The following is a 21,436-nucleotide window of genomic DNA, read 5'->3' as shown; positions in this document are numbered from 1 at the left end:
TCATTGGTTGAACTTGCTAATTTATTTTCATACATGTCATATCCAATAAAAACTATTAATCGTCCAGTAAACAAAAAAGTTTGCATTGTTTTTATTCCTGTTGCATCAACAAACACAATGCTATTGTTATTATTATTATTATTATTATTATTATTGCCTATATGCATTTCAGTCCATCAGACTACGAAAGTGTTTATTTATGTAGTTGAATATTCATTGATAGTTTATTTTTATATGACATTGTTTATCTTACTCATGTGTTTTAGGGGTTTGGTGGATTTTCTACACAATGAGTTATGTTTTCTTTACTTAACATGCTGATGGAATACAGATATTTTCGTTAAAAAATATTGTTCATCGCAATAATTTCTTTGACAATATATCGTCAAACAAATGTTACTGTCGTGAAAGGCTAACGATGATATGTTTCATTGTGCACCACGTGAGATGTTTCCTTTCATAGCTGCACAGCAATGTTAGTATTATATAATGAAAATCCATAACTGAACCTTGTCAATCGTAATTGATTAGCAATAAACAATAAGTTAGTGTGGCCCTCAAAGGATTTTATAAAGATATAAATGGACTTTGACAGGGGAAGGTTCCCGGCCCCTGATATGAAGCAGAGATATGAAAATATAACTTTTGCAGGATGGTTTCCATCATTTTACCTAATTTACAAATCAGCCACACTGGATAGGAACTGAACTAAAGAGTAAGTTGGTAAAACAACACGTTAAATGCATTTGAAAGTTGTTTTCTGTCCAGTCTGGTAGTTCTTATCAAACTGGTGTATGATCAAGCACATTTTAGTTCTGGTAAGTTTTGAACGTGGAGAGGAAGCATTGACAGCAGTGGTGATTTACGAGCTTCACCTGAACGCAGCAGTTTGAAGGGTGTTGATGTTGCTGACACGTGAGAACTTCATGTTCTTCTGAAATGTTCCACAGACAAGTCACAGCTTTAAACTGGGACCATTACCCCCAATAGATCAAACCATTAAATGATTCTATGACTGATAATTACAAGAGTTTGTTATATTGTTGTTCTTGTTTTTTTATATCAGAAAAGAATTGGCTGCACAAAGATCTGTGGAAATAGGAATAAAAACAATAAACAATAATTTATGTTGGATGATTCACTTTTATTTATTGGATATGACGTGTGTCCTAGTGTTCACAAGATAGTTGTTTTCACTTCACCATCAATAACCATGAACGTGTGATCAGAACTAGTTGTGAAACTGATCGAGGATCAGCTCACTCCCATGGGGCCTCAGCTTCGTCAGCCTGGGCGTACACCGACAGCTCCTCATGCAGTCCTCCGTCACACCTCTCCATCTCCAGACCCTGAGTGACACACACATCTTCATGTGACAGCAGCAACATGCATCTTGTTCTTTTGCTGAAAGACCGAAAGAATAAACATGTCCCCGTCTATGAATATATAGATGTTCCAACAAACCTCATAGATGTGATCAGTCTCAGGCTCCTCATATATGATGTCCGTCTTTTCTGACTTTTTAAAAAGACAAAAAGGAGAAATGAACTACAGTTTAAACTTATCTACCTAATATATCTAATATATCCATCTTATCCATTATTCTGTATCTATCTATCACATTGTAGCTATTATTTCTATCTTGTGGTTACTATCGTATCGTATCTATCGTATACATTGTATCTATCATATTGTATCATATTGTATCATGTTATCAGGCTGCGCTCATCCACCCTGACACGCACACAGGACCGGAGGTCGTCAGCCTGTCGGCTCATGACGTTGATGAAATCTTCCAAGGTCCCTGTGCAGGTTTTCCCACAGCTCGTATTCGGAAAATGAAATCGGTGAGTTCTACTATAAATGAGGTTCTGCAGATCTGTTCCAACACAAACACACAGAGACACCTGAGTTTACTGAGTCCACCTCTACCTGCTCTTTTCACAATGCTCCACAGGATCTTCTTACTTTGTCTCGGTCTGAGCGTCGCAGGCTCGGCTCTGAGCTGCAGATGGATGGATCACAAGTTCAAACAGCTCAGTGAGAACTCTTTGGATCTACTAGAGATGATGGTGAGTGACTTGTTTGCATCAGGTTTAAAGTCTTTGGAATAAGTGAAGTGAATGAAATGACAACATGACGTGTGTGTGTGTGATGCAGGCTCATAACTCCACTAACTCCACTGAGGATGTTGAAGTGTCCTTCCCTGAGGATCTGTACAGTCAGACGTCCAAAGCAGCAGTGAGTCAAATACAAACCTGCAGTGAAGATATATTATCATATTTGTTATATCTCTTCTTATTATCTCCAGTTTTTAAAACAGCTGTCTAATGTATGTCTGTATGATTTCTCCTCGTCCTTCATCTTCTTCCTCCTCCTCCTCTTCCAGGCTGAGGATAAGCTTGCGCTCACGGTGCAGGTTCTGGAGGAGGTGGTGCTGCTGTTTGAGGAGGACCACAGCGCTGCATCATGGGACGAGAGAAGATTGGAGGACTTCCTCAACGTCATGAGCCGACAGGCGGTCGGCCTTCGCTCCTGTGTACGTGTCTCTCGTTCCCTCACATTTAAAACTGACTGATCTGTCGCTCTGAGTGTAATTTACAAAACTAAAACAAAGCTGTATATTAAAGTATTGTTTAAAACTTTTTATCTATTTAGGTTGTCAGCGACAGCCACAAGAAGAAGAACAAGGAGCTGTTCATGTATTTCAAGGGACTGTCACGTCATATGTTACATCAACTGGTGAGTCTTCCTACTCACCTACGCATCTACATAACCAACTTTTAATAATAATATTCTTGTGTGTGTAGGACTACTCTGCTGAATCCTGGGAACTGATCAGGAAGGAAATTAAAGGTCATCTAATGAGATCCGACCTGCTGCTTTCATCTCTACTCGCCGACAACTAGAATCTGTCCATCAGATTATTTATTTATTTATTTATTTATTTATTTATTTATTTATTTATTTATTTATTTATTTATTTATTTATTTATTCATTCATTCATCAAGTTCATTGGTTGAATGTGCTAATTTAATTTTTGTAAATTGCAATATATACATGTCATACATGTCATATCCAATTAAAAACAATTAATTGTCCCGCAAACAAAATAGTTTACATTGTTTTTATTCCTGTTGCATCAACAAACACAATGCTCATGTATTATTATTATTGCGAATATGCATTTCAGTCCATCAGATTATGAAAGTGTTTATCTATTTGCTTGAATATCCATTGATAGTTTATTTTTATATTTCACTGTTTATCTTACTCTTGCGTTTTTGGGGGTTGGTGAATTTTCCTCACAATGAGTAAGTTAAAATCCATAAGAGAACAAAAATACAAAAAACAACACTTGTTCCAGGGAAACGCAAATTTGTTTATTACTTATGAACTCGTTCCTGAAAATAATAGACAAACAGACAATCACGATAAGATCAAACTAAATATTGGTGTATATATGTTGCAGGTTCAACATTGAACGATGCCAGAAGAGATATCATGAAATAATACACAACTCAATTTATGTAAAAAAAAACCTCCCCCAATCAGTGCCGCTCCATTCTTTTAAGCTGTTCCTGACATATTGCACTCACAATAATATGAGGTGACCTTTGACCCTTTGACCACCAAATTCGAATCAGTCCGTTCTCGAGTTCAACTGAACATCTGCACCAAATTTAAAGAAATTCCCTCAAGGCGTTCTCGAGATATCGTGTTCACAAGATAGTTGTTTTCACTTCACCATCAATAACCATGAATGTGTGATCAGAACTTGATGTGAAACTGATCGAGGATCAGCTCACTCCCATGGGGCCTCAGCATCGTCAGCCTGGGCGTACACCGACAGCTCCTCATACAGTCCTCCGTCACACCTCTCGATCTCCAGACCCTGAGAGACACACACATCTTCATGTGACAGCAGCGACATGCCTCTTGTTCCATCGCATATTTGCCAATATTCATTTTTAATCGATTTATAACAATATCACACTTGCATGGGCTCAGTGTTGTTTTATAAACATTGGTCCAAAAGTTGTGAAAGTTGTTTTTTTGTGCTTAAGCTTGAAAAGTTGTATATGAATAAAACGTATGAGGGAAAAAGAATGTCCCCGTCTATGATGAATATATAGATGTTCCAACAAACCTCGTAGATGTGATCAGTCTCCGGCTCCTCATATATGATGTCCTTCTTTTCTGACTGTTTAAAAACACAAAAAGGAGAAATGAACTACAGTTTAAACTTATCTACCTGATATATCTATCATATCTATCATATTCTCTATATATCGTATCATATCTGTCACATTGTAGCTACAGTTTCTATCTTGTAGTTATTCTCATATCGTATCTATCGTATTGTATCGTATTGTATCATATTAAATCTATATATCTATAAAACTATCTATTTCATAATTAAACAAGACAAATTATCCAGATGTTTTGAAACAATCAAAAGAAAAAGATCCGAGAGCCACTTGGACATTTGAGTAAAGACTGAAGTTAGGCATCAATTCAAAATGTCCTGAGTCCACTGTGTGTGTCCTCTGACAGACAACAGACACGTGTGTGTGTGTTTATAATGACACAGTGAACCAGGCGTGAACTGAACACAACAGTTGTGTCTCACCACTGTTCTTCCTCGCAGCAGGATGGCAGTGACAATCGCAGCCAGCAGGAGGCCCTGGAGGAAGATGAGAGCGTCCTTCATCGTGGTCCATCTCGCTGCCTTGGAAAGGTTTGCGGCCTCTGGGAGAAGAAAGATGGATTGTTTTTTTTGAAGAGCGTTTCCTGTAAGTCTGTATGAGACAAAAGTTCTCCCGGCTACTTACTGAGGACTATAAGTTGAGTTCCGGGCCCCGACGTGCCGTTCATCTCGCAGAAGTACACTCCGCTGTCCTCTACTTGCACACCACTGATGTTGAGAAAGGAGTTTTTTCCTGCCTTCTTCAGGACATGAAAACGAATCCTTTCTCCCTCTACCAATTCGTCTTTAACACCATCGTGCACACCGGCCTTCAACCAACGCATGGTGGATTGCTGAGGTGGCTTTGAGGCGCAGTAAAAGACCACGCTGCGGCCAGCATGTACGCCGTAGAACCGGGGCCTCTGGGTAATGCTCAGGGCCTCTGAGCAAACAGAAGACGATTGCAGTTACTGTAAATCTGATTAGAGGAAGAGGACATGCACGTGCAGTGTTTTCACTGGTTGCATAAATATGATGATGAGTCTGACATCACTTTTAATGGTAATGTAGAGAGATCACCAGATTTCGACTCAAACACAGATTCACTTTAAATCCATGAGAACCGTGTAGAGCGAGTACCTCGGCCAACCAGTGCACCAAAACTTTAAGTGGATTAATCAGTTGAACTTTTTTATCATCAACCCATTTGTTAAGTGTTTATCAAAATTAAAAAGACGTCAATCTTTGAGGAAACAGCTTCTTGAGTGGGAATGATCTATTGTTGCAAATTAAATCTGAATTTACAAAGAAGAAAATCAATTTAGCAAAATGACAATAATATTACAGTCTTTTCTGTATCTTCGTCTTTCGGGTTAAACCTGTGAAACCATTTAGAATGTTACATTAGACGATGAGAAATAACTTCGGCATTTTATGCTATTTTATAGACTAATGGTTAGTATGTAACTTAAAAGTTCTTAGTGAATAATTTGTACATCATGATGAAACAAAATCTGACATGTTCAGGGGACTTATATTAATTTGGTGCAGAGCCACACAAAATGAATGTGCTCTGCGTGTGCCGTCTTTAAAGTTTACTGCATTTAAACTCTCATCTCTTCTGCATGTTTTTCTCCCTGAAACAATCTGTAAGTTTGACATAAAGTGAAGACATAGAATATATAAAAATAACTTCATCAAAACTACAATAATATTATTCAGTCTTATTCTCAGAAGACGACTTCCTCTTTTCCCCCAGATGTCCAGGAAGTGATGGTATTGTGAGCTCAAAACTAACATGCAAAGCCTGTGTGTGCGCAGTGTAGCGGTCGGTTTAACAGAAATAACGAATTACAGAAACTGCAAAGCCTCATGAAATGCTGTGGATGTTATTACCCTGCTGTAATAACATCCACAGTTTCAGTAATGTTGATATTTCTGATCAAGACTTCAACTGGTGTTCGCATCATTTAAAAATCTCGGCCTCTGATGACATATAACCTTCCAAGAGTGCACATTTACCTGAGAGACCGATCAGAGCGAACGCACAACATCCAGCCAGCAGCCAGCGCATGATGACAACCCAAGAAGACAAATGATTTCAAACGCAGACGTCCACGCGTGACCAGGTCCCTCTGCAGTCATGAAGAGAACAAGCGCCTGCAGCCTGTTATCAGGCTGGTGTCAGGCAAATGAGGGGAAGAGCTCGGCTGCACTGAACCGAAAAAAGAACAGAGAACAACCCACAGCTTCAGAAACATGTCGAGTTCCAGTCACAGACGATGTGAAGTGAAGTGTTAAACTGTGTATTTATTTTTGTCTCTCTTTATTCAGGAGCATCTTTCAGCTTGAGAGCAGGACTTTTTGATTTCATGTTCAGATTTTGTGATGCTTTCACTCAAAACCCTGCGCTTGCACTCAGGTAGCTGCTGCTTCTGCTTAGATTGTGCACTTGCTCTAAGAAGTGTTGTCGCTTGCAGTCAGGTAGCTGCTGCTTGTGCTTAGATTGTGCACTTGCTCTAAGAAGTGTTGTCGCTTGCACGCAGGTAACTGCTGCTTGTGCTTAGATTGTGCACTTGCTCTAAGAGGTGTTGTCGCTTGCACTCAGGTAACTGCTGCTTGTGCTTAGATTGTGCACTTGCTCTAAGAAGTGTTGTCGCTTGCACTCAGGTAGCTGCTGCTTGTGCTTAGATTGTGCACTTGCTCTAAGAGGTGTTGTCGCTTGCACTCAGGTAACTGCTGCTTGTGCTTAGATTGTGCACTTGCTCTAAGAAGTGTTGTCGCTTGCACTCAGGTAACTGCTGCTTGTGCTCAATCTGTGCTCTCGCTTGCACTCAGACCTCCTGCGCTCCTGCCTCCTCTCCTACTCGCACCAATGCTGCTTGTATGCATGTGTGAAGCTTGTGTTGTTTTCTTGTTTGCTGTCGTGCTTTGTGATTTTTTCCCATTCCCAAACTTCATGTCTGCGGTGCAGCGTGTTCGTGGTAATGGCCACCAGGGGGCGTCAGTGCACCAGTGTAGCTCCACAAACAACACAGGTTTGATAAGCTCTTACATTTCCCTACCAGAACTTTATTCTAACAACATTGTTACAACTTTTTACAATAACAAAAATGATATAAATAAACAATACAGAGGAACAGAGTGTATATACAGGCAACACTGACTGTGGGTGGAGCAGTAATGACTTCCCCTCCATTAGAAATGTAAACAAAAGGAGGACACCACCTTGTGATTATGACTGTACCATCAGGGAAGATGGCGGCTAAGTGGCGCCATGCTGCGCCCGCAGGATAAGACAAAGAGACAAAGAGACCCCTCACAGAGGACACGTTCGATTCTTCTGTCTTCCTCCAGGGGTTTGATGTTAAAACAGTGATGAACACACGGACGAGAGAAGAGGCCGACTTCTACAGTCTAGAGTAAAAAAAAAAACTAGAAAAAGTGCTTATGTTATTTATGTTCAGAGTAAGACATTTTAAATTCCGTTAAGACTTACGAAACAGCAAGTGAAGCGACCTTTCTATGTGAGGACAGGATGACGAGGTCCACAGTTCATAAACAAAATAGTTGTCATTGTATCTACAGGAACTTTTTCACTCCTGTGGGGCTGCGCTTGAGAAATTCAGTTAAGATCCAAAAGACGAGAGTCCACACTCGGTATAACCTGAGGAAAAACTTCCAATGAACACGTACAGCAATTTACCAAAGGACTTATATGTCATCACTAGAATTATTCTTGTTTAATAGACAGAAACGGAGGTTAGTGGTTGTGTCCGGCAGTCAAACGTCACAGAGGTTGTTTTTTTAACTCTTTCTTTCAATCAATATCCGACAGTCAGAGAAAAACTAAACAGTTTTATAAGACATGCATAAAGCAGTGATGAAATCATCTGAGGAAACAGGAAGGTCTCTCAGTCTCACTGAGTCAACTGCTCTAACTTGACCTGGAAGGGGTATAAATAGTGCAATATAAACTGGGCCTTCAGAGCGAGCCAGTCGGGGGGACACGTGTTAAGAGCATTAGCCGACTCGTATTAATGCTAACAGTGATTATTCAGAAATCAGGGATTCACTGGTGGACTGGGACCGATCTGATCCAGATGTGCTTCTCTTGATTAAAAAAAATTGTGTTTGCAATTTGCTTCAGATCCAAATCAAATACATTATTAAACCATGAACTTAAATGGTGAGAATCAAAGTTTAAAACATTCCGTGGCTCCGTGTCAGCGCTTCATCTAACGTGGAAAATTTGCATCATTATAGGTAAAATATAAAAAGACAACAGTGCTCGTTATACGATGGACTCTCTCAGGTTGGCGTCTACAGGGAGGAGCTGTCGGTCGGGGGCAGAATGTAGTAAAACCTCATTAGTAATTTCTACAAGCACGACCATGACGTGTGAGTCGGGGGGTTCGGGGCCACACTGGGCCCCTGTGTGCTGGGACATTGTCTCAGGATTGAGAGGCTCTTGGTTTGCCAGAGTTTCCAGAGCAGCCTGCTCCATCTCCCCCGCCAGGTCTGCTTTGCTCCCATAGAGCACTCCCAGCTTCCGTGCGAGCAGCCCCTCCCTTTCTGGCGGATCATCACCTCCATCCCTTTTGCCCGACCTCTTGGAGCGGTGCATGAAAGCGGCGTGGCGTATGCAGCGTTTCAGCAGGTGGGTGCGGTAAGCCCTCTGAATGACCACAGCAGCCATGTGCTCCTCCTTGTGGCGCATCGTTGTGGTAATCGGTGCAAAGGAGTCCGATGTGGGGTTGTTCAGGATGAATTTCGCCTCTATGCTCTCCTTCATTGCCGCCATCTCCACCGTGTCTCCCAGGACAATCTTTGTGACGGCCAGCAAGACATCCAGGCAGTGGATCCTGTCCCCGATGACCAGCGGCATGTCCATCTCGATCAGGCGGAGCCGGTTGGGCTTGGCCACCCTCAGCGGCTCCTGCAAGGCGTCACAGAAATCGAAGAGCCTGCTGTACTCGATGAACTGAGTCCCGTCCAAGTCGAACTTCTCCCACGTCTCGTTGAACATATCGAAGTCCTCCTCGCAGAGCGCGTCACCGCTCTCCTCCTGCGCCACGTTGAAGTTCTCCAAGATGATGGCGATGTACATGTTGACCACCACCAAGAATGTGACGACTATGTAGCTGCAGAAGAAGATCATGGCCATGCCCGGGTTGCCACAGTTCCCCAGAACGTCGGTTCCCGGGTTCTCAAAGTTTGGATCACAGTCCGGAAAGTTGCTGTTGAGCATCGGGAGCAGAAGCCCGTCCCAGCCCGCCGACGTGGTGATCTCAAACAGGCAGATGATGCTGCCGCCAAACGTCTCAAAGTTAAAAATGTCATCGATCCCAGCCCCCTTCTTGACATAGGCAAAGTTTGACATGCCAAATATGGAGAAGATGAACATGATGAGGAAGAGCAGGAGACCAATATTGAAGAGGGCAGGAAGGGACATCATCAGAGCGAAGAGAAGCGTCCGGATGCCCTTGGCGCCTTTAATAAGACGCAGAATCCTCCCTATTCTGGCGAGTCTGATCACTCTGAACAGAGTGGGCGACACAAAGTACTTCTCAATGAGGTCAGAGAGCATCGTGCCTGAAACAAACCAGACAGACGGCAATCAGAGAAAACATGTAAGGAGTCAAGGATACAAACATTTTTTACTTTCTTTAATAACTGACCAGAAATGTTGAACTTTTTCACGATATTCTACTTTTCTGTATTTCAAAACTGTGCTCCTAACGCACGAGGTACCCACCAGCTATCGACAAGATGACCACAACAAAGTCAAAGACGTTCCACCCGTTGGTGAAGAAGTACTGTCGCAGGGCGAAGAGCTTCAACACACACTCCCCGGTGAAGACGATGATGAACGCCACGTTCACTTTAAAGAGGAAATCCTCCATCTCTGGGCTCTGGTTGTCCGTCTCCACCATCATGCTCACCATGTTGAGGCAGATGAGCACCATGATGAAGATGTCAAAGAACTGCTGAGTGATGAGGTCAAACACCACGCCCTGGACTGGGTTCTGCAGGGTCAGAGGGAGAGCAGGGTGAGGCCGTGGGAAACACAAACCCGCTGGGGTCATTTGACCTGTTGGTCAGCACAGGGACGACATCATGCTGCCATGCATACCGATTTGTTTTCAACATCAAACCATGCAGAAGATCATTTTTACCTTTATTAAACTATGTGACAATAAAAATCTATAATCCCTGACTGACATAATCAGTTGTAAATGAGTGACGTACTGTCGGACGTGGAATTGGCTTCTGTGGCTTCTTTGACCCGAGTTTCTTCATGGCTTCGTAGTATTTCTTCTGTTCCTCAGTCAGAAATATGTCTTTATCTCCAAAGTGCAGACACAACATAAGAATATTAATTCAGTGACAACTCTCGTGTGCCTTCAAATGAAAAAACATGACTTCTACATTCGACTGATTCTTATTCAAAGTGTGACACTTATCTTTTTCTTTTGTTGGTTGAAATTGTCAATAATGACGCCGATGAAGAGATTGAGAGTGAAGAAGGCGCCGAAGATGATGAAGATGACAAAGTAGATGTACATGTAGAGGTTGATCTCATAAGACGGTTGCTCTTCCACCTGGAAGGAACAAAACATTTTAAAACAATTCAAACATTATAAGAAAAAGCTGGTTTTTCTCTGGTCATCTTTTTATATAAGTAGATCAAGCATAAAAGACGACTGTGAGACAGAGCGGGGAGAAACTGAAATGTGATACAGGTCAGGAAGGTCACTGGTTGGTCCAGAGTCACTTTACTATCACCATCTGTCACGTACAGTATATATTACATATGTATTTAATTAGGTTAAAGAGCAGGATGGTGTTAAAAGAGGGGAAGGGGAAATATATACTGGAGGGAAAAGCAGCTTTCATTTTACAAATATATTAAATACAATATCATATAATATTAATACATATGGTTCTTTTGAAAATAGGGACTTTGAAAAGGTTATAGTTCCAAATCATTAATGCATCAAATTAATCTTTGTTTTCAAACATTGAAAAAAAATAAGAATATATAAAACGATTCCACATCTGAAGCAAATGAGAGACTGATATTTAGAAAATTGTGAAAACCAGGGTTAGCTTGTCTAATAATAAATATTGAATCATATTGTAACACTTCCAAAACGAAGTTTCACTGCTGTTAATAATCACCTCTCTTGAGTCCACAGCAGCGTACATGATGTCCATCCAACCTTTGAACGTTGCCTGCAAACGCAAAGAACAACATCTACATTTTCTTTTTCACCATAAACATCAACCATAAGCTTCATAACTGAACAGCGCCGCCCCACCACTTGAAGCAGCGACAGGTAGCCTTGCCCCACGTTGTCGTAGTTGACTTTGACGTTGACCCAGCGCGCCTCCTGCGTGGCCTCCTCGACGGCCATGCAGTCGCTCATGTTGTTGACCTCGCTGATGGGGAAAAGCTTCTCCGTGGTGGTGTTGATGCAGTGGTAGAACTTGCCAGCAAACAGGTTCACTCCCATGATGCTGAAGATGAGCCAGAAGATCAGACACACCAGGAGCACGTTGAAGATGGAGGGAATCGCCCCGACGAGAGCGTTCACCACCACCTGCCCGACAGAGAGGACTCTGTTAGAAGTGACATGTACAGTATACACAACTGTTTCCTGATGTATGGTGATCGGACGACTGCACAACAAACTTGGTGTGAGTCACTGGCATGTCAGTCAGAGCCTCTTACCTGAATCAGCTCTGTGAAAGCAGCCGTGGTGTAAGCATGTGTTCAACAAACATAACAAGGAAAAGCTGGTCAATACATTGGACTCTCGAAATCAATGAGTCGATTTACATGTGGCATTAAATGTTTACTGATATATCTTTTATTCACTATATTTACGAGTATCTTGAATAACGTCCATATTGAGGACTTCTTTGTGTGTTTACCGGTCAATGGTTGCTAGCTGCCTAGATGCTACATCGCTACTTGGGAGCAAATAATCAGATATTTCTGACTGCAACGTAATTTTATATTGATTAACAATACATTTGCATTTGTGTTCAACGTGGTCACAATGCGTCCCGACCACCTGCTGAGCTGGTTTGGCTAATTGGATCACAATCTGTCCTCAAAGCATCTCGAGGGTATTTACACCTGAACCCTCATGTGGTCGAGCTCTCTCCGATTGCAACCCAATCACCGAGAATGCATTTTAAAGGCAGGTGTAAATGGGGTAAATGTTAGCCATGCACATTACTCATAACTCACCCTCATCCCTTCAAATCTGGACAATGCTCGGAGAGGCCTCAGCGCCCTGAGGGTTCTGAGGGATTTGATTGGTCCGAGGTCAGAGTAGCCCATCCAGTTGGCAACTAAACTAATCAGGGAAATCTGGGGCAGAATCAAAACGTTTCCTATTCAAGTGTTACCAACAACGTCATCTGGTGTAAACCGTGTCTCTATGCATGTGCTGTGGACAAGAAAGACATCAGAACTTACAAATACAATGAAGAAGTCCAGCCAGCACCAGGCGTTGGTGAAGTAGGTCTTGAAGCCGTACGCGACCCATTTAAGGAGCATCTCGATGACAAAGACGTAGGTGAAAACTTTGTCAGCATACTCCAGAATAATTTTGATGGTTCGGCGTCTTTCTATGTATATGTCTTCGAAGGCCTGCCAAAAGAGGACATTCAATACCGTGACACACGTCCCGACAGCATAACAGTATCTTCGGACCGGATTATAAAACAGTCTACGCTTCTAAATCTGTTGCACTGATGACAGCCACTAACCAGAGCCCCGCTGCTGAGCAGGATCATGAAGATGATGAAGGTCTCGAACCAGTCGTGCTCCACAATAGTGAAGCAAGCCTTGCGGAGGTTCCACCACTTCTTGCCTCTACCTTGGGTGATGTCCACAGTCAGAAATGGCCAGCGACTCACACATTCTGGGGAGGGAGGGAAGGTAGTCTCAGATTTCAGGAGCATGAACACTGGTGCAATGAAAACAAAGCCTATTCGTCCGAGTTGGTCTACAGGGTGTCCATACCGTCGGTGAAGCAGGCCTCCGGCTCCACTGCTTCTGGCTCCTCCTCCTCCACCTCTTCTGGTTCAGGCTCAGGTGGTTGGTAGTCCACTGTGCTGCATATCGAAGAATCCCCGTCACACAGAGCACCCATCAGCTGGGCAAGAATCACAAAAGTAGTTGATTAACAAAAAGGTGAAACTAATTCACGATTCTCCCCGCAGCCATTGTTATTTTGAGCAGAACCCATGTACAGCAATCATCTGCACATGCGTCAACATGTAGCACTGGATACATATTTCAAACAGTGTTAAGAGTTATGTTTGTTGATAAATTTCGTCTGTAGAGTGACTCACTTTGACATTTCTTGGCATGCTGCCTTCATCTTCTGAGTTTTCCTGGAATAAACCAAAACGGCCACTTTACAAACCATCGACACAGGTCAGTTTGTCATTAAAAGAATTATAGTGACATGGTAGTAACTGTAAGGTAGGTAGGTAGGTAGATAGGTAGATAGGTATGTAGGTAGGTAGGTAGGTAGGTAGGTAGGTAGGTAGGTAGGTAGGTAGGTAGGTAGGTAGGTAGGTAGGTAGGTAGGTAGATAGGTAGGTAGGTAGGTAGGTAGGTAGGTAGGTAGATAGGTAGGTAGATAGGTAGATAGGTAGGTAGATAGATAGATAGATAGATAGATAGATTGATAGAGACAGACAGAAACATGTTGTCTTACTGTGCTCTGGTTGCTCTCTTCATCTAACATCTCTAAGTCAATAGCGTCATCATCATCGTCGTCATCATCGTCTTCATCGTCTTCATCATCTTCCTCGCCCAGGTTTTCAAAGTCCGACTCTCCCTGGGCGATAGGCACAATGAGACTGAGCTCTGCGTCCACGAGAACTCCAGAAGGCCGCCCTTCAACCAGACAGTTAGATATCCCGTCCGCCATTTTGAAATCCTGACAGGTGTCTAAGTGGTTCATTTCGATTCCTTCCATTTTGGGGTCCGAGCCATCCGTCGGAGCCTCCTCGGGGCCCCTGGGTTTTCTGTTGAGATTCTGCTGAACGAGTCGCACAACGAACGCTTTGAACCAGTCGATGCCTCGCGTGATCCTGCCGATGGCGATCTGGAGGTTGTTCATCTCCCCGTCCTCGTCTCCCGCTGAGAGGTTGTCCCCGCTGAACGAGCTGAGGAGCAAGGCCAGGAAGAGGTTCAACACCTGAGGACAGAACCGCAAGGAGTGAGCAGGGTCACAAAATAACGCACAATAGTGTACATCTGATTTTCTTCTTGTTTATGCAGAAATCAGTGAATGAGAAAATGGCTTTCATTTCTATTTGTCTCAGGTTAAGAGGGTGTCATTACATGATAGCGTCATATTATCACCACATTTGTCGTCACTGGGTCGAAGTGTGTCGACAACGCTGAACTAAACCCAGAAGTGCGGACCCGCTCGTTGGTGCTGTGATGAAGCATCAGTAAATATTTTGTTGTCTGCCTCGAGTTGCAGACGCAGCTATCTTTAGTTTCTCGAACCTGTTGGTCAGTTTCTCGGTTCCTATTTCCCAGGTTTAGCGGGAGATCATGGTTACAAAGGCCGATCTCTTTCATTGCAGAGCTCGGGTCGTGAATCAGTAAAGACGGCTGAGGGGGGAAAAGGATGAGCTGTCGAACACAAGAGGCCGCCAGTGGAGGTAAAAAGCTTTTCAGCGTTCACGATGAACAAGATATTGTTGACACTCGGCCAGAAATATCACAGCAGAGATCCGGAGGTGTGGAGAATTTGAACTTAAGTTTCAACTTAATCTGACATTTTGAGAAATACGCATTCGAGAGAAGTGCAAAGGGAACTCTCATAAATTTCAACTAAATCTTAAACCACAGCCCATTTCACTTTGTTGTAGTTCAAGATTCAAGATTCAAGATTCAAGATTTTTATTATCAAATGCACAACAATAACATTAAGCAGTCGCTGGCAGTGAAATGCTTGAGTCACAGGCTCTCTTCTAGCAATGCTCAAGTAATTACAACCTAAAAAATAAAATAGAAATAGTATAAAATAGAATAAAATAGAATATCAAAATTTAAAATAGAAAATAAAGTATATATCTAAATATATATAAAAACAGCTGAAGAGAAAATAAAACAACAATAGTGCAATTTGTGCAATGGTGCAAATATGCAAATATGACACGGTGCTAGTTTGGTGGAGTTATTGCAGTTCAGAGGAGTTTAAAAGTCTTATGGCCTGGTCTGGTGATGGGTCAAGTGTCAAAACAAATAAAACGTTTGTTACCAGGTGATCAGAAGTTAGTAAAAGAAAAGTAAAAATTATTTAGCTAAATGTTCATTTAAAAGTTTGAAGAAGAATTCCTCATTTATACTCCTTAATCATAATCATCTCAACTATAATTTAATTTAAAAAAGTCTTATTTCAAAGAACGGGAAGTGATCTGATGAGATTGTGTTTAAAAATTATTAATGAGCTCAAGAGAAAAAAATATATAATCAGCACAAAATGCTCCTCATGTCCCCAACACATGCAAGTCGAATCCACTCTGCTCCACATACTGTGGTGCTGATGGCCCAACCCGATCACCTCTTCATCAATTACGGCTCGATCTGGGATCAGATGACTTTTCCCTTAACACCCCCGACCCCATCGCCACCGGAGCTCTGCTCGCTCAGCTGTCTGTGTTTGTTCCCCCGGCAGCAGCATGCTTACTTGAGCCGGATCTTAGCACATACTCAAGGTCAAAACCACTGTTTGATGGCTCGAGTCATTTGATTTAAATAGAACCCCCCCCCCCCCCCCCCTCCTCCTCTTCCATGAAGTGTGTTAAGTAAATTATCAGGCTTCATGTCAGTGTGCATTTACTGTATGTGCAAGATGTCCATGTGAATTATGAGTGGAGGGTCCGGGGGGGGGGGGGGGGGGGGGGGGGGGGGTGAGTGTGAGACACAGAAAAGCCGTGACGATATTGGCACGGTGCAGCCGGCTGAATACCTTTGTCAGCACTTGACAATGAGCCATTTCCGTTTCATCGCTATGAATACCCTGAGAGGAAATGGTTTTGGCTCCGGTGGTAAAATGTGATGCCGAAATGATGTGTGAGAGCTGATCATCCCTGATCCGTGAGGCCAAGACAAAATGTCAGGGACTGTGGAAAGTATGTTCCTGCACCAGACACTTCTTCTTCCCCGAGCATCATAATCTCTGCTGCCTCTTCTTCGTACAGATTCCCCCAGTCACTTAGTATAAGTATTAGCTCTGTTCACAGATGCTAGTAGATTAGTTGCAGCCCCACAACAATAAGAACACATGTAATAACAAACATGCTGCTATGCCCTGTCCCCCAGCTGTGTCTGCCTGTCCTTGGCATCCCTGTGCTGATCCCCCCCCCCCCCCACACACACCACACACACACACTCTCCTGGCATTATAGTAAGATCACTGTAAGATTTAGAAAGATTTTAGAAAACAGTTTGTCAGCTTTACAGCTTCACAGTAGCAGCAGCTGGTCAACATGTCAGTAGTGAGGTGGAACAATGGTGTGAGTGCTTTTCGAGCAGATATGATATGGATATGAACGCTGACGTTTTGCTCATTTGGAGCCAGAGTCTGTTGCACCTACCACAAGATTTCCGATGACCATGACCATCATGAAGACAACCAAACACATCCCAGCTCCTGCCACCTCCATGCAGTCCCACATGGTCTCGATCCACTCCCCGCACAGGATGCGGAACACGATGAGGAACGAGTGGAAGAAGTCGTGCATGTGCCAGCGCGGCAGCTGGCAATCCAAAGAGATCTTGCACACGCAGTCCTTGTAGTTCTTCCCAAAGAGCTGCATGCCCACCACGGCGAAGATGAAGACAATGATGGCCAGCACCAGAGTCAGGTTTCCTAAAGCGCCCACCGAGTTACCGATGATCTTGATCAGCATGTTGAGCGTTGGCCAGGATTTGGCCAGTTTGAAGACACGCAGCTATCTCCAACACAGGACACACACAAACAGAGACGGTGAATAACAGGAAGTAATGTCGCTGTGGTGAATGGATCCAAATGACACGTGTCGGTGTTTCTCACCAGACGGAAGGACCTGAGGACAGAGAGGCCCTGGACATTCGCCAGCCCCAACTCCACGAGACTGAGCGAGACAATGATGCTGTCGAAGATGTTCCAGCCAACTTGGAAGTAATAGTAAGGAGCCATTGCAACGAGCTTGAAGACCATCTCCGCTGTAAAGATCCCGGTGAAAACCTGAAGAGAAAAACAAACTTTGGTACCAATTCTATGATAAAAGAAGAAAGTTGCGTGATGAGTTTTCAAAGCTGCAGATATTCACCAGATTCCCCACTAAGAGCATGTATTCAAACTCCGGAGACATGGGGTAGTGCTCCATGGCCATGAAGAGGGTGTTGAGCACGATGCAGATGGTGATGGTCAAGTCCACGAAAGGGTCCATCACCACAAAGTGCATCCAGTTTTTAAAGACCACCCAGGACGGGGAGCATTCCCACTTCAGGAACTTGTCGGCAAACTTGTACCAGCCGGGCGGGCACGGCCTCTGGGCATCCTCCAACTCTAGACAAGGACAGGGAAGACAAAGAATGATGCAGTCTATCGGCGGTTTCATGGGTTATCTTTAAGTGATGATGGGGACACGGCTCACAGAATGCAACGCCGAGGGACATTCAAATTCTTGCTGTGCCAGGTCGGAGTTGAGCTGAAATAGCCCGAGCTTAACAGGGATTTCTACTGCATACAATGTGATTAGCCCGACTGGACAATGCTACTGTATTAGCCTTAACAACTGCTCGATAATCTATGCCATTTGCGCTCGTGTTACAGAACCTGCAGCTAAGCCTTGTGTATTTCTTCATTCCCTGAAGGCACTTGGCACCTCTATACATATTCCCCCCCGCTGCGTTGAACACAAACAGGATCCTGAAATAGGCCTCGTGGTGTTGTGTCATCTACTTATGTTAGTATAAGCAAATATATTCATAAGTGAGTGCTGGTGGATTTTTTGAATTACACGGTACCTTCCATGGCAGCTGCAGTGAGCACGGTCATAGCGCTCGCCCTCCTCTGTGTCAGGCCGGGTCCGTCCAGATGGAGCATGCTGGGCACGGAGCTCAGTGACCTTTCCTCGAGTTCGTAATCTGCAGCAGGCTGTGAAGTGAAGTGATAATGAAAATAAATTGAATTGAAGTGAGTTGCAAGCTCCCGTAGAAATCTCCCTAACCCCGACTCACCTTAACCATGGTGGGCGCTCTGATGAGTATGTGGGGGATGACCCTCCCGTTGCAGTCCTTGACGATGTCGTCACGTTCGAGACTCAGTTCATCGTCCCCCAACTGAGACGACGTGCGATGACTCAGCGACTTCTTACTGGTTAAAGTGGCTCGACTCCCAAGATTCAGAGGCTGTCGGGTCGAAGGTTCAGTTTAACTGCAAACTGATTTATATGTTGACAATTTTACCACACTTAATAGGTATTCATCATAAATCCAGGCTAAGGACCAAAACAAAATGCCCTTAATTCTTGCTGTCACATAACAGCATCATTACGTGAGTCAGTTACCAGGTCTTGATTCCTGAGTTGCTCCAGTAGCCGCTGGAACTCCTCTTCCTTCTCTATGGCCTCTCGCTGGGTTGCCTGATTCTGCTCGTCGTAAGCCATGGCCACCACGGCCAGGATGAGGTTGATGAGATAGAAGGATCCCAGGAAGATAATCACCACAAAGAACAGCATGTATGTCTTACCAGCCGCCCGCAGGATCTGTGTTTGAAGCAAAACAGAAGCTGCGAGAACTAAGGACAGGTTTCTCTTTCCGATTTTTTACTTTGAATTTAAAAAGTTCTAAAAGTTGTCTGTTTGCAAGAAAAGAAAGAAGTGCCAACCAGCTGGAAAAGGTTCTCCCAGTAGTCCTGGGTCATGAGTCTGAAGAGGGCGAGGAAGGCCCAGCCAAACGAGTCAAAGCTGGTGTAGCCATAGTTGGGGTTCCTCCCAGCCTTCATGCAGGTGAACCCTTCGGGGCACAATCTGTCAACAGGGAGGAAGAGTCAGCGTGCTTTACCCCAAATCTGACATAAACAGCTCCGACCAGACGGACCAGTGAGGATGTTACATACCCAGCATCAGAGCTGTTCCCACAAAGTAGAGCATCAAGGCTTCCTTCCACAAAATAGTGATTATCTACAATGAAAGGAGAAAAGAAGCAATGAGACATACTCCAGTGTGGACACAACCTTAAAGCTAATATAAGAGACACACTACATACCGGAGTTTTGGATATATTCCATAAAATCAAAGGTACTGTTGGAGAACGTCGTCTGATTCACGCCCGTGGTGTCGTTGTGCGACAGCGTGTCGTTGAATGCTGCCGTGCTGTTAAAGGTTTCGATCGGCCATCGCACACATTTGTGTTTCAGGTTTCCCATGAAGAGCTGAAGGCCGATGAGGGCGAACACCGCCAGAGCAAACACCGTCAGAATCATGACGTCCACCATTTTCTTCACCGACTGGATCAGAGCGGCAACAATGGTTTTCAAACCTGACAAATTACATCATCATATGAGTGCCTGTGGCAAACAGGAGTGCAGTTACACTACCACTCATCTGGGATCGTGACATACTCTGTGACACAAACACACAACTTGCAACAAGTGAAATATTAGAAATACCAGGAATCACAGTAATTGTTTTAAGGGCTCGAAGAACACGAAACGTCCTGAGGGCCGACACATTGCCAAGGTCCACGAACTCAGTGACGTATCTGTGGGTACAAATAAAACAGTTTGTGAAACCCACAGCCAGAAGAGACGCACACACACAGATACATATACACAACTTTTTGGAACTTGTGTCCCCACATACTTACGCCATGCTGATCACCATGAAATCCAGCCAATTCCATGGATCTCGAAGGAATGTAAAAGACCCAACACAGAAACCTCTGGACAACACTTTGATTGTTGCCTCAACGGTGTAAATACCAGTGAAAACATATCTAGAAAGAAACGATGCGGCGTGAGAACGAGGGACAGGAGGATTAAATATAACACGGGAATTACAAGAGTACTCACTCCACGGTTTTACTCCATGCTGGTGGGTTGCTCATCGTCATGAAGACACAATTCGCCATAATCGTAATCATGATGAACAAGCTAAATAATTTAATTTCAGGATTAAGGAAAAGTATTTGACATTACGTGCATAAGCAAACTTTTCTGTTTTTTACACAGACTCGGGCGACAACAGCTCAAAGGATATGAATGTATAAGAACTTTGATGCTTCCTCTCCTCAGCAAACTAAAGGGGCTCAGAACGTAGCAAGCCGGCTCCGCGTTGAACCGGAAGATTGTGTTTCCTCTGGTGATCACAACGAATGTCTGGAACACACAAAGATTATCAGAGTGAGTGTGAGGAGTCCCAGAATACGAGTTGTATAAATAAACAGTGACGACAATCCTGAAGTAAATACACTGAGCTGAGACACATGCGTTCCTGACATGAAACAGAATACAATGTCTAAGGGATACAGAATGCAGTTGAAACAGCAGAAATAGAAAACGTAACACATCCTGTGGTAATTTAATGTGAGGACATGGAGACTAAGTAGATACTAAGTGAACCCAGATGATCTGACGTTCTGTCCTTTGTAGAAGGGGTCCAGGTCCTCCAGAGGCGTGTTGAGCATCTCTGATGGAGGGTCTCCGTAGATCATGGGCAGGCTCTTCCCCGCCTCCAGGTCAGCGTTCGGAGCGTCTTTCGTTTCGTCCTCATGGCCCGCTACTTCGCCAGCCTTTTTTCTCTCCTCCTTGACCCTCTCGATCTCCGCCAGTGATTCCTGGGTGAAGGGGCGGAACGCAGCGGCGCCTCGGGGAGGGAAGACGGGCGCCATCTTCGCATCGCGAAGGGATACCGCCTCACCAGGGTCTCCCTAGAAGAAGCTGGAGGGAGGACAGTCGGTAAACAGAGGATAAATAATGTGTTAGCAGACCACAGCAGGGAAACGTATAGAACACTCAACATTTATGCCTCAAACAAACATTAAAACTCTACTTTATTACTTTGGTAATCAGTCATTTCTATTTTTCTGGCAAAAATGGACAACAGTTCTTCGCAACCTTTCTTTGTCTAACGTTATGATACTACTTTTATTGTACCGCATTCCCTGATTTTGCCTAAATCTAATTTTATCATTGTAGTTTAGTGTA

General features: G+C 43.6%; 3 protein-coding genes across 3 annotated transcripts; 1 reads left to right on the top strand and 2 right to left on the bottom strand.

Moving 5' to 3' along the window:
• The first annotated feature begins 1,946 nt into the window (after positions 1-1,946).
• On the top strand, positions 1,947-2,909 carry LOC128426497 (interferon a3-like). The gene is made up of 5 exons (XM_053413389.1): positions 1,947-2,072; positions 2,161-2,241; positions 2,390-2,539; positions 2,659-2,742; positions 2,811-2,909. Exons 1-5 carry the CDS (start codon positions 1,947-1,949, stop codon positions 2,907-2,909), a joined length of 540 nt encoding a protein of 179 aa, XP_053269364.1.
• Positions 2,910-3,359: 450 nt separating this feature from the next.
• cd79b (CD79b molecule, immunoglobulin-associated beta) lies at positions 3,360-6,393 on the bottom strand. Its single transcript, XM_053413386.1, has 5 exons — positions 6,213-6,393; positions 4,837-5,133; positions 4,635-4,753; positions 4,152-4,205; positions 3,360-3,896 (listed from the first exon to the last, which is right to left on the bottom strand). The coding sequence occupies exons 1-5, from the start codon at positions 6,262-6,264 to the stop codon at positions 3,807-3,809; spliced, it is 612 nt and encodes a 203-aa protein (XP_053269361.1). The 5' UTR covers positions 6,265-6,393; the 3' UTR covers positions 3,360-3,806.
• Positions 6,394-8,484: 2,091 nt separating this feature from the next.
• Positions 8,485-21,120, bottom strand: scn4aa (sodium channel, voltage-gated, type IV, alpha, a). The gene is made up of 26 exons (XM_053413375.1): positions 20,866-21,120; positions 20,490-20,608; positions 20,303-20,380; positions 20,098-20,226; positions 19,901-19,992; positions 19,498-19,770; positions 19,349-19,412; positions 19,118-19,259; positions 18,798-18,995; positions 18,469-18,639; positions 18,256-18,385; positions 17,556-17,794; positions 17,297-17,470; positions 16,839-17,195; positions 13,937-14,422; positions 13,566-13,607; positions 13,234-13,366; positions 12,978-13,132; positions 12,685-12,858; positions 12,454-12,576; positions 11,516-11,797; positions 11,376-11,429; positions 10,658-10,795; positions 10,443-10,547; positions 9,949-10,219; positions 8,485-9,785 (listed from the first exon to the last, which is right to left on the bottom strand). Exons 1-26 carry the CDS (start codon positions 21,118-21,120, stop codon positions 8,485-8,487), a joined length of 5,685 nt encoding a protein of 1,894 aa, XP_053269350.1.
• Between the last annotated feature and the right edge of the window lie 316 nt (positions 21,121-21,436).

Source organism: Pleuronectes platessa, chromosome 21 (genome assembly GCF_947347685.1).
Source record: "Pleuronectes platessa chromosome 21, fPlePla1.1, whole genome shotgun sequence".
In the NCBI taxonomy this organism is placed as follows: Eukaryota; Metazoa; Chordata; class Actinopteri; order Pleuronectiformes; family Pleuronectidae; genus Pleuronectes; species Pleuronectes platessa.
This window is presented reverse-complemented; position numbering and strand designations above follow the sequence as displayed.

Coding starts and splice junctions, on each gene's coding strand:
- LOC128426497 (XM_053413389.1), top strand. CDS start 1,947: ATGCTCCACAGGATCTTCTTACTTTGTCTCGGTCTGAGCGTCGCAGGC. Junction 2,073..2,160: donor TGGATCTACTAGAGATGATG/GTGAGTGACTTG, acceptor TGTGTGATGCAG/GCTCATAACTCCACTAACTC. Junction 2,540..2,658: donor CGGTCGGCCTTCGCTCCTGT/GTACGTGTCTCT, acceptor TTATCTATTTAG/GTTGTCAGCGACAGCCACAA.
- cd79b (XM_053413386.1), bottom strand. CDS start 6,264: ATGCGCTGGCTGCTGGCTGGATGTTGTGCGTTCGCTCTGATCGGTCTC. Junction 5,134..6,212: donor CGCTCTGATCGGTCTCTCAG/GTAAATGTGCAC, acceptor CTGTTTGCTCAG/AGGCCCTGAGCATTACCCAG. Junction 4,206..4,634: donor TGCTGCGAGGAAGAACAGTG/GTGAGACACAAC, acceptor GTTTTTAAACAG/TCAGAAAAGAAGGACATCAT.
- scn4aa (XM_053413375.1), bottom strand. CDS start 21,120: ATGGCGCCCGTCTTCCCTCCCCGAGGCGCCGCTGCGTTCCGCCCCTTC. Junction 10,220..10,442: donor AGCCAATTCCACGTCCGACA/GTACGTCACTCA, acceptor CTGACCCTGCAG/AACCCAGTCCAGGGCGTGGT. Junction 9,786..9,948: donor GGTCATCTTGTCGATAGCTG/GTGGGTACCTCG, acceptor GGTTTGTTTCAG/GCACGATGCTCTCTGACCTC.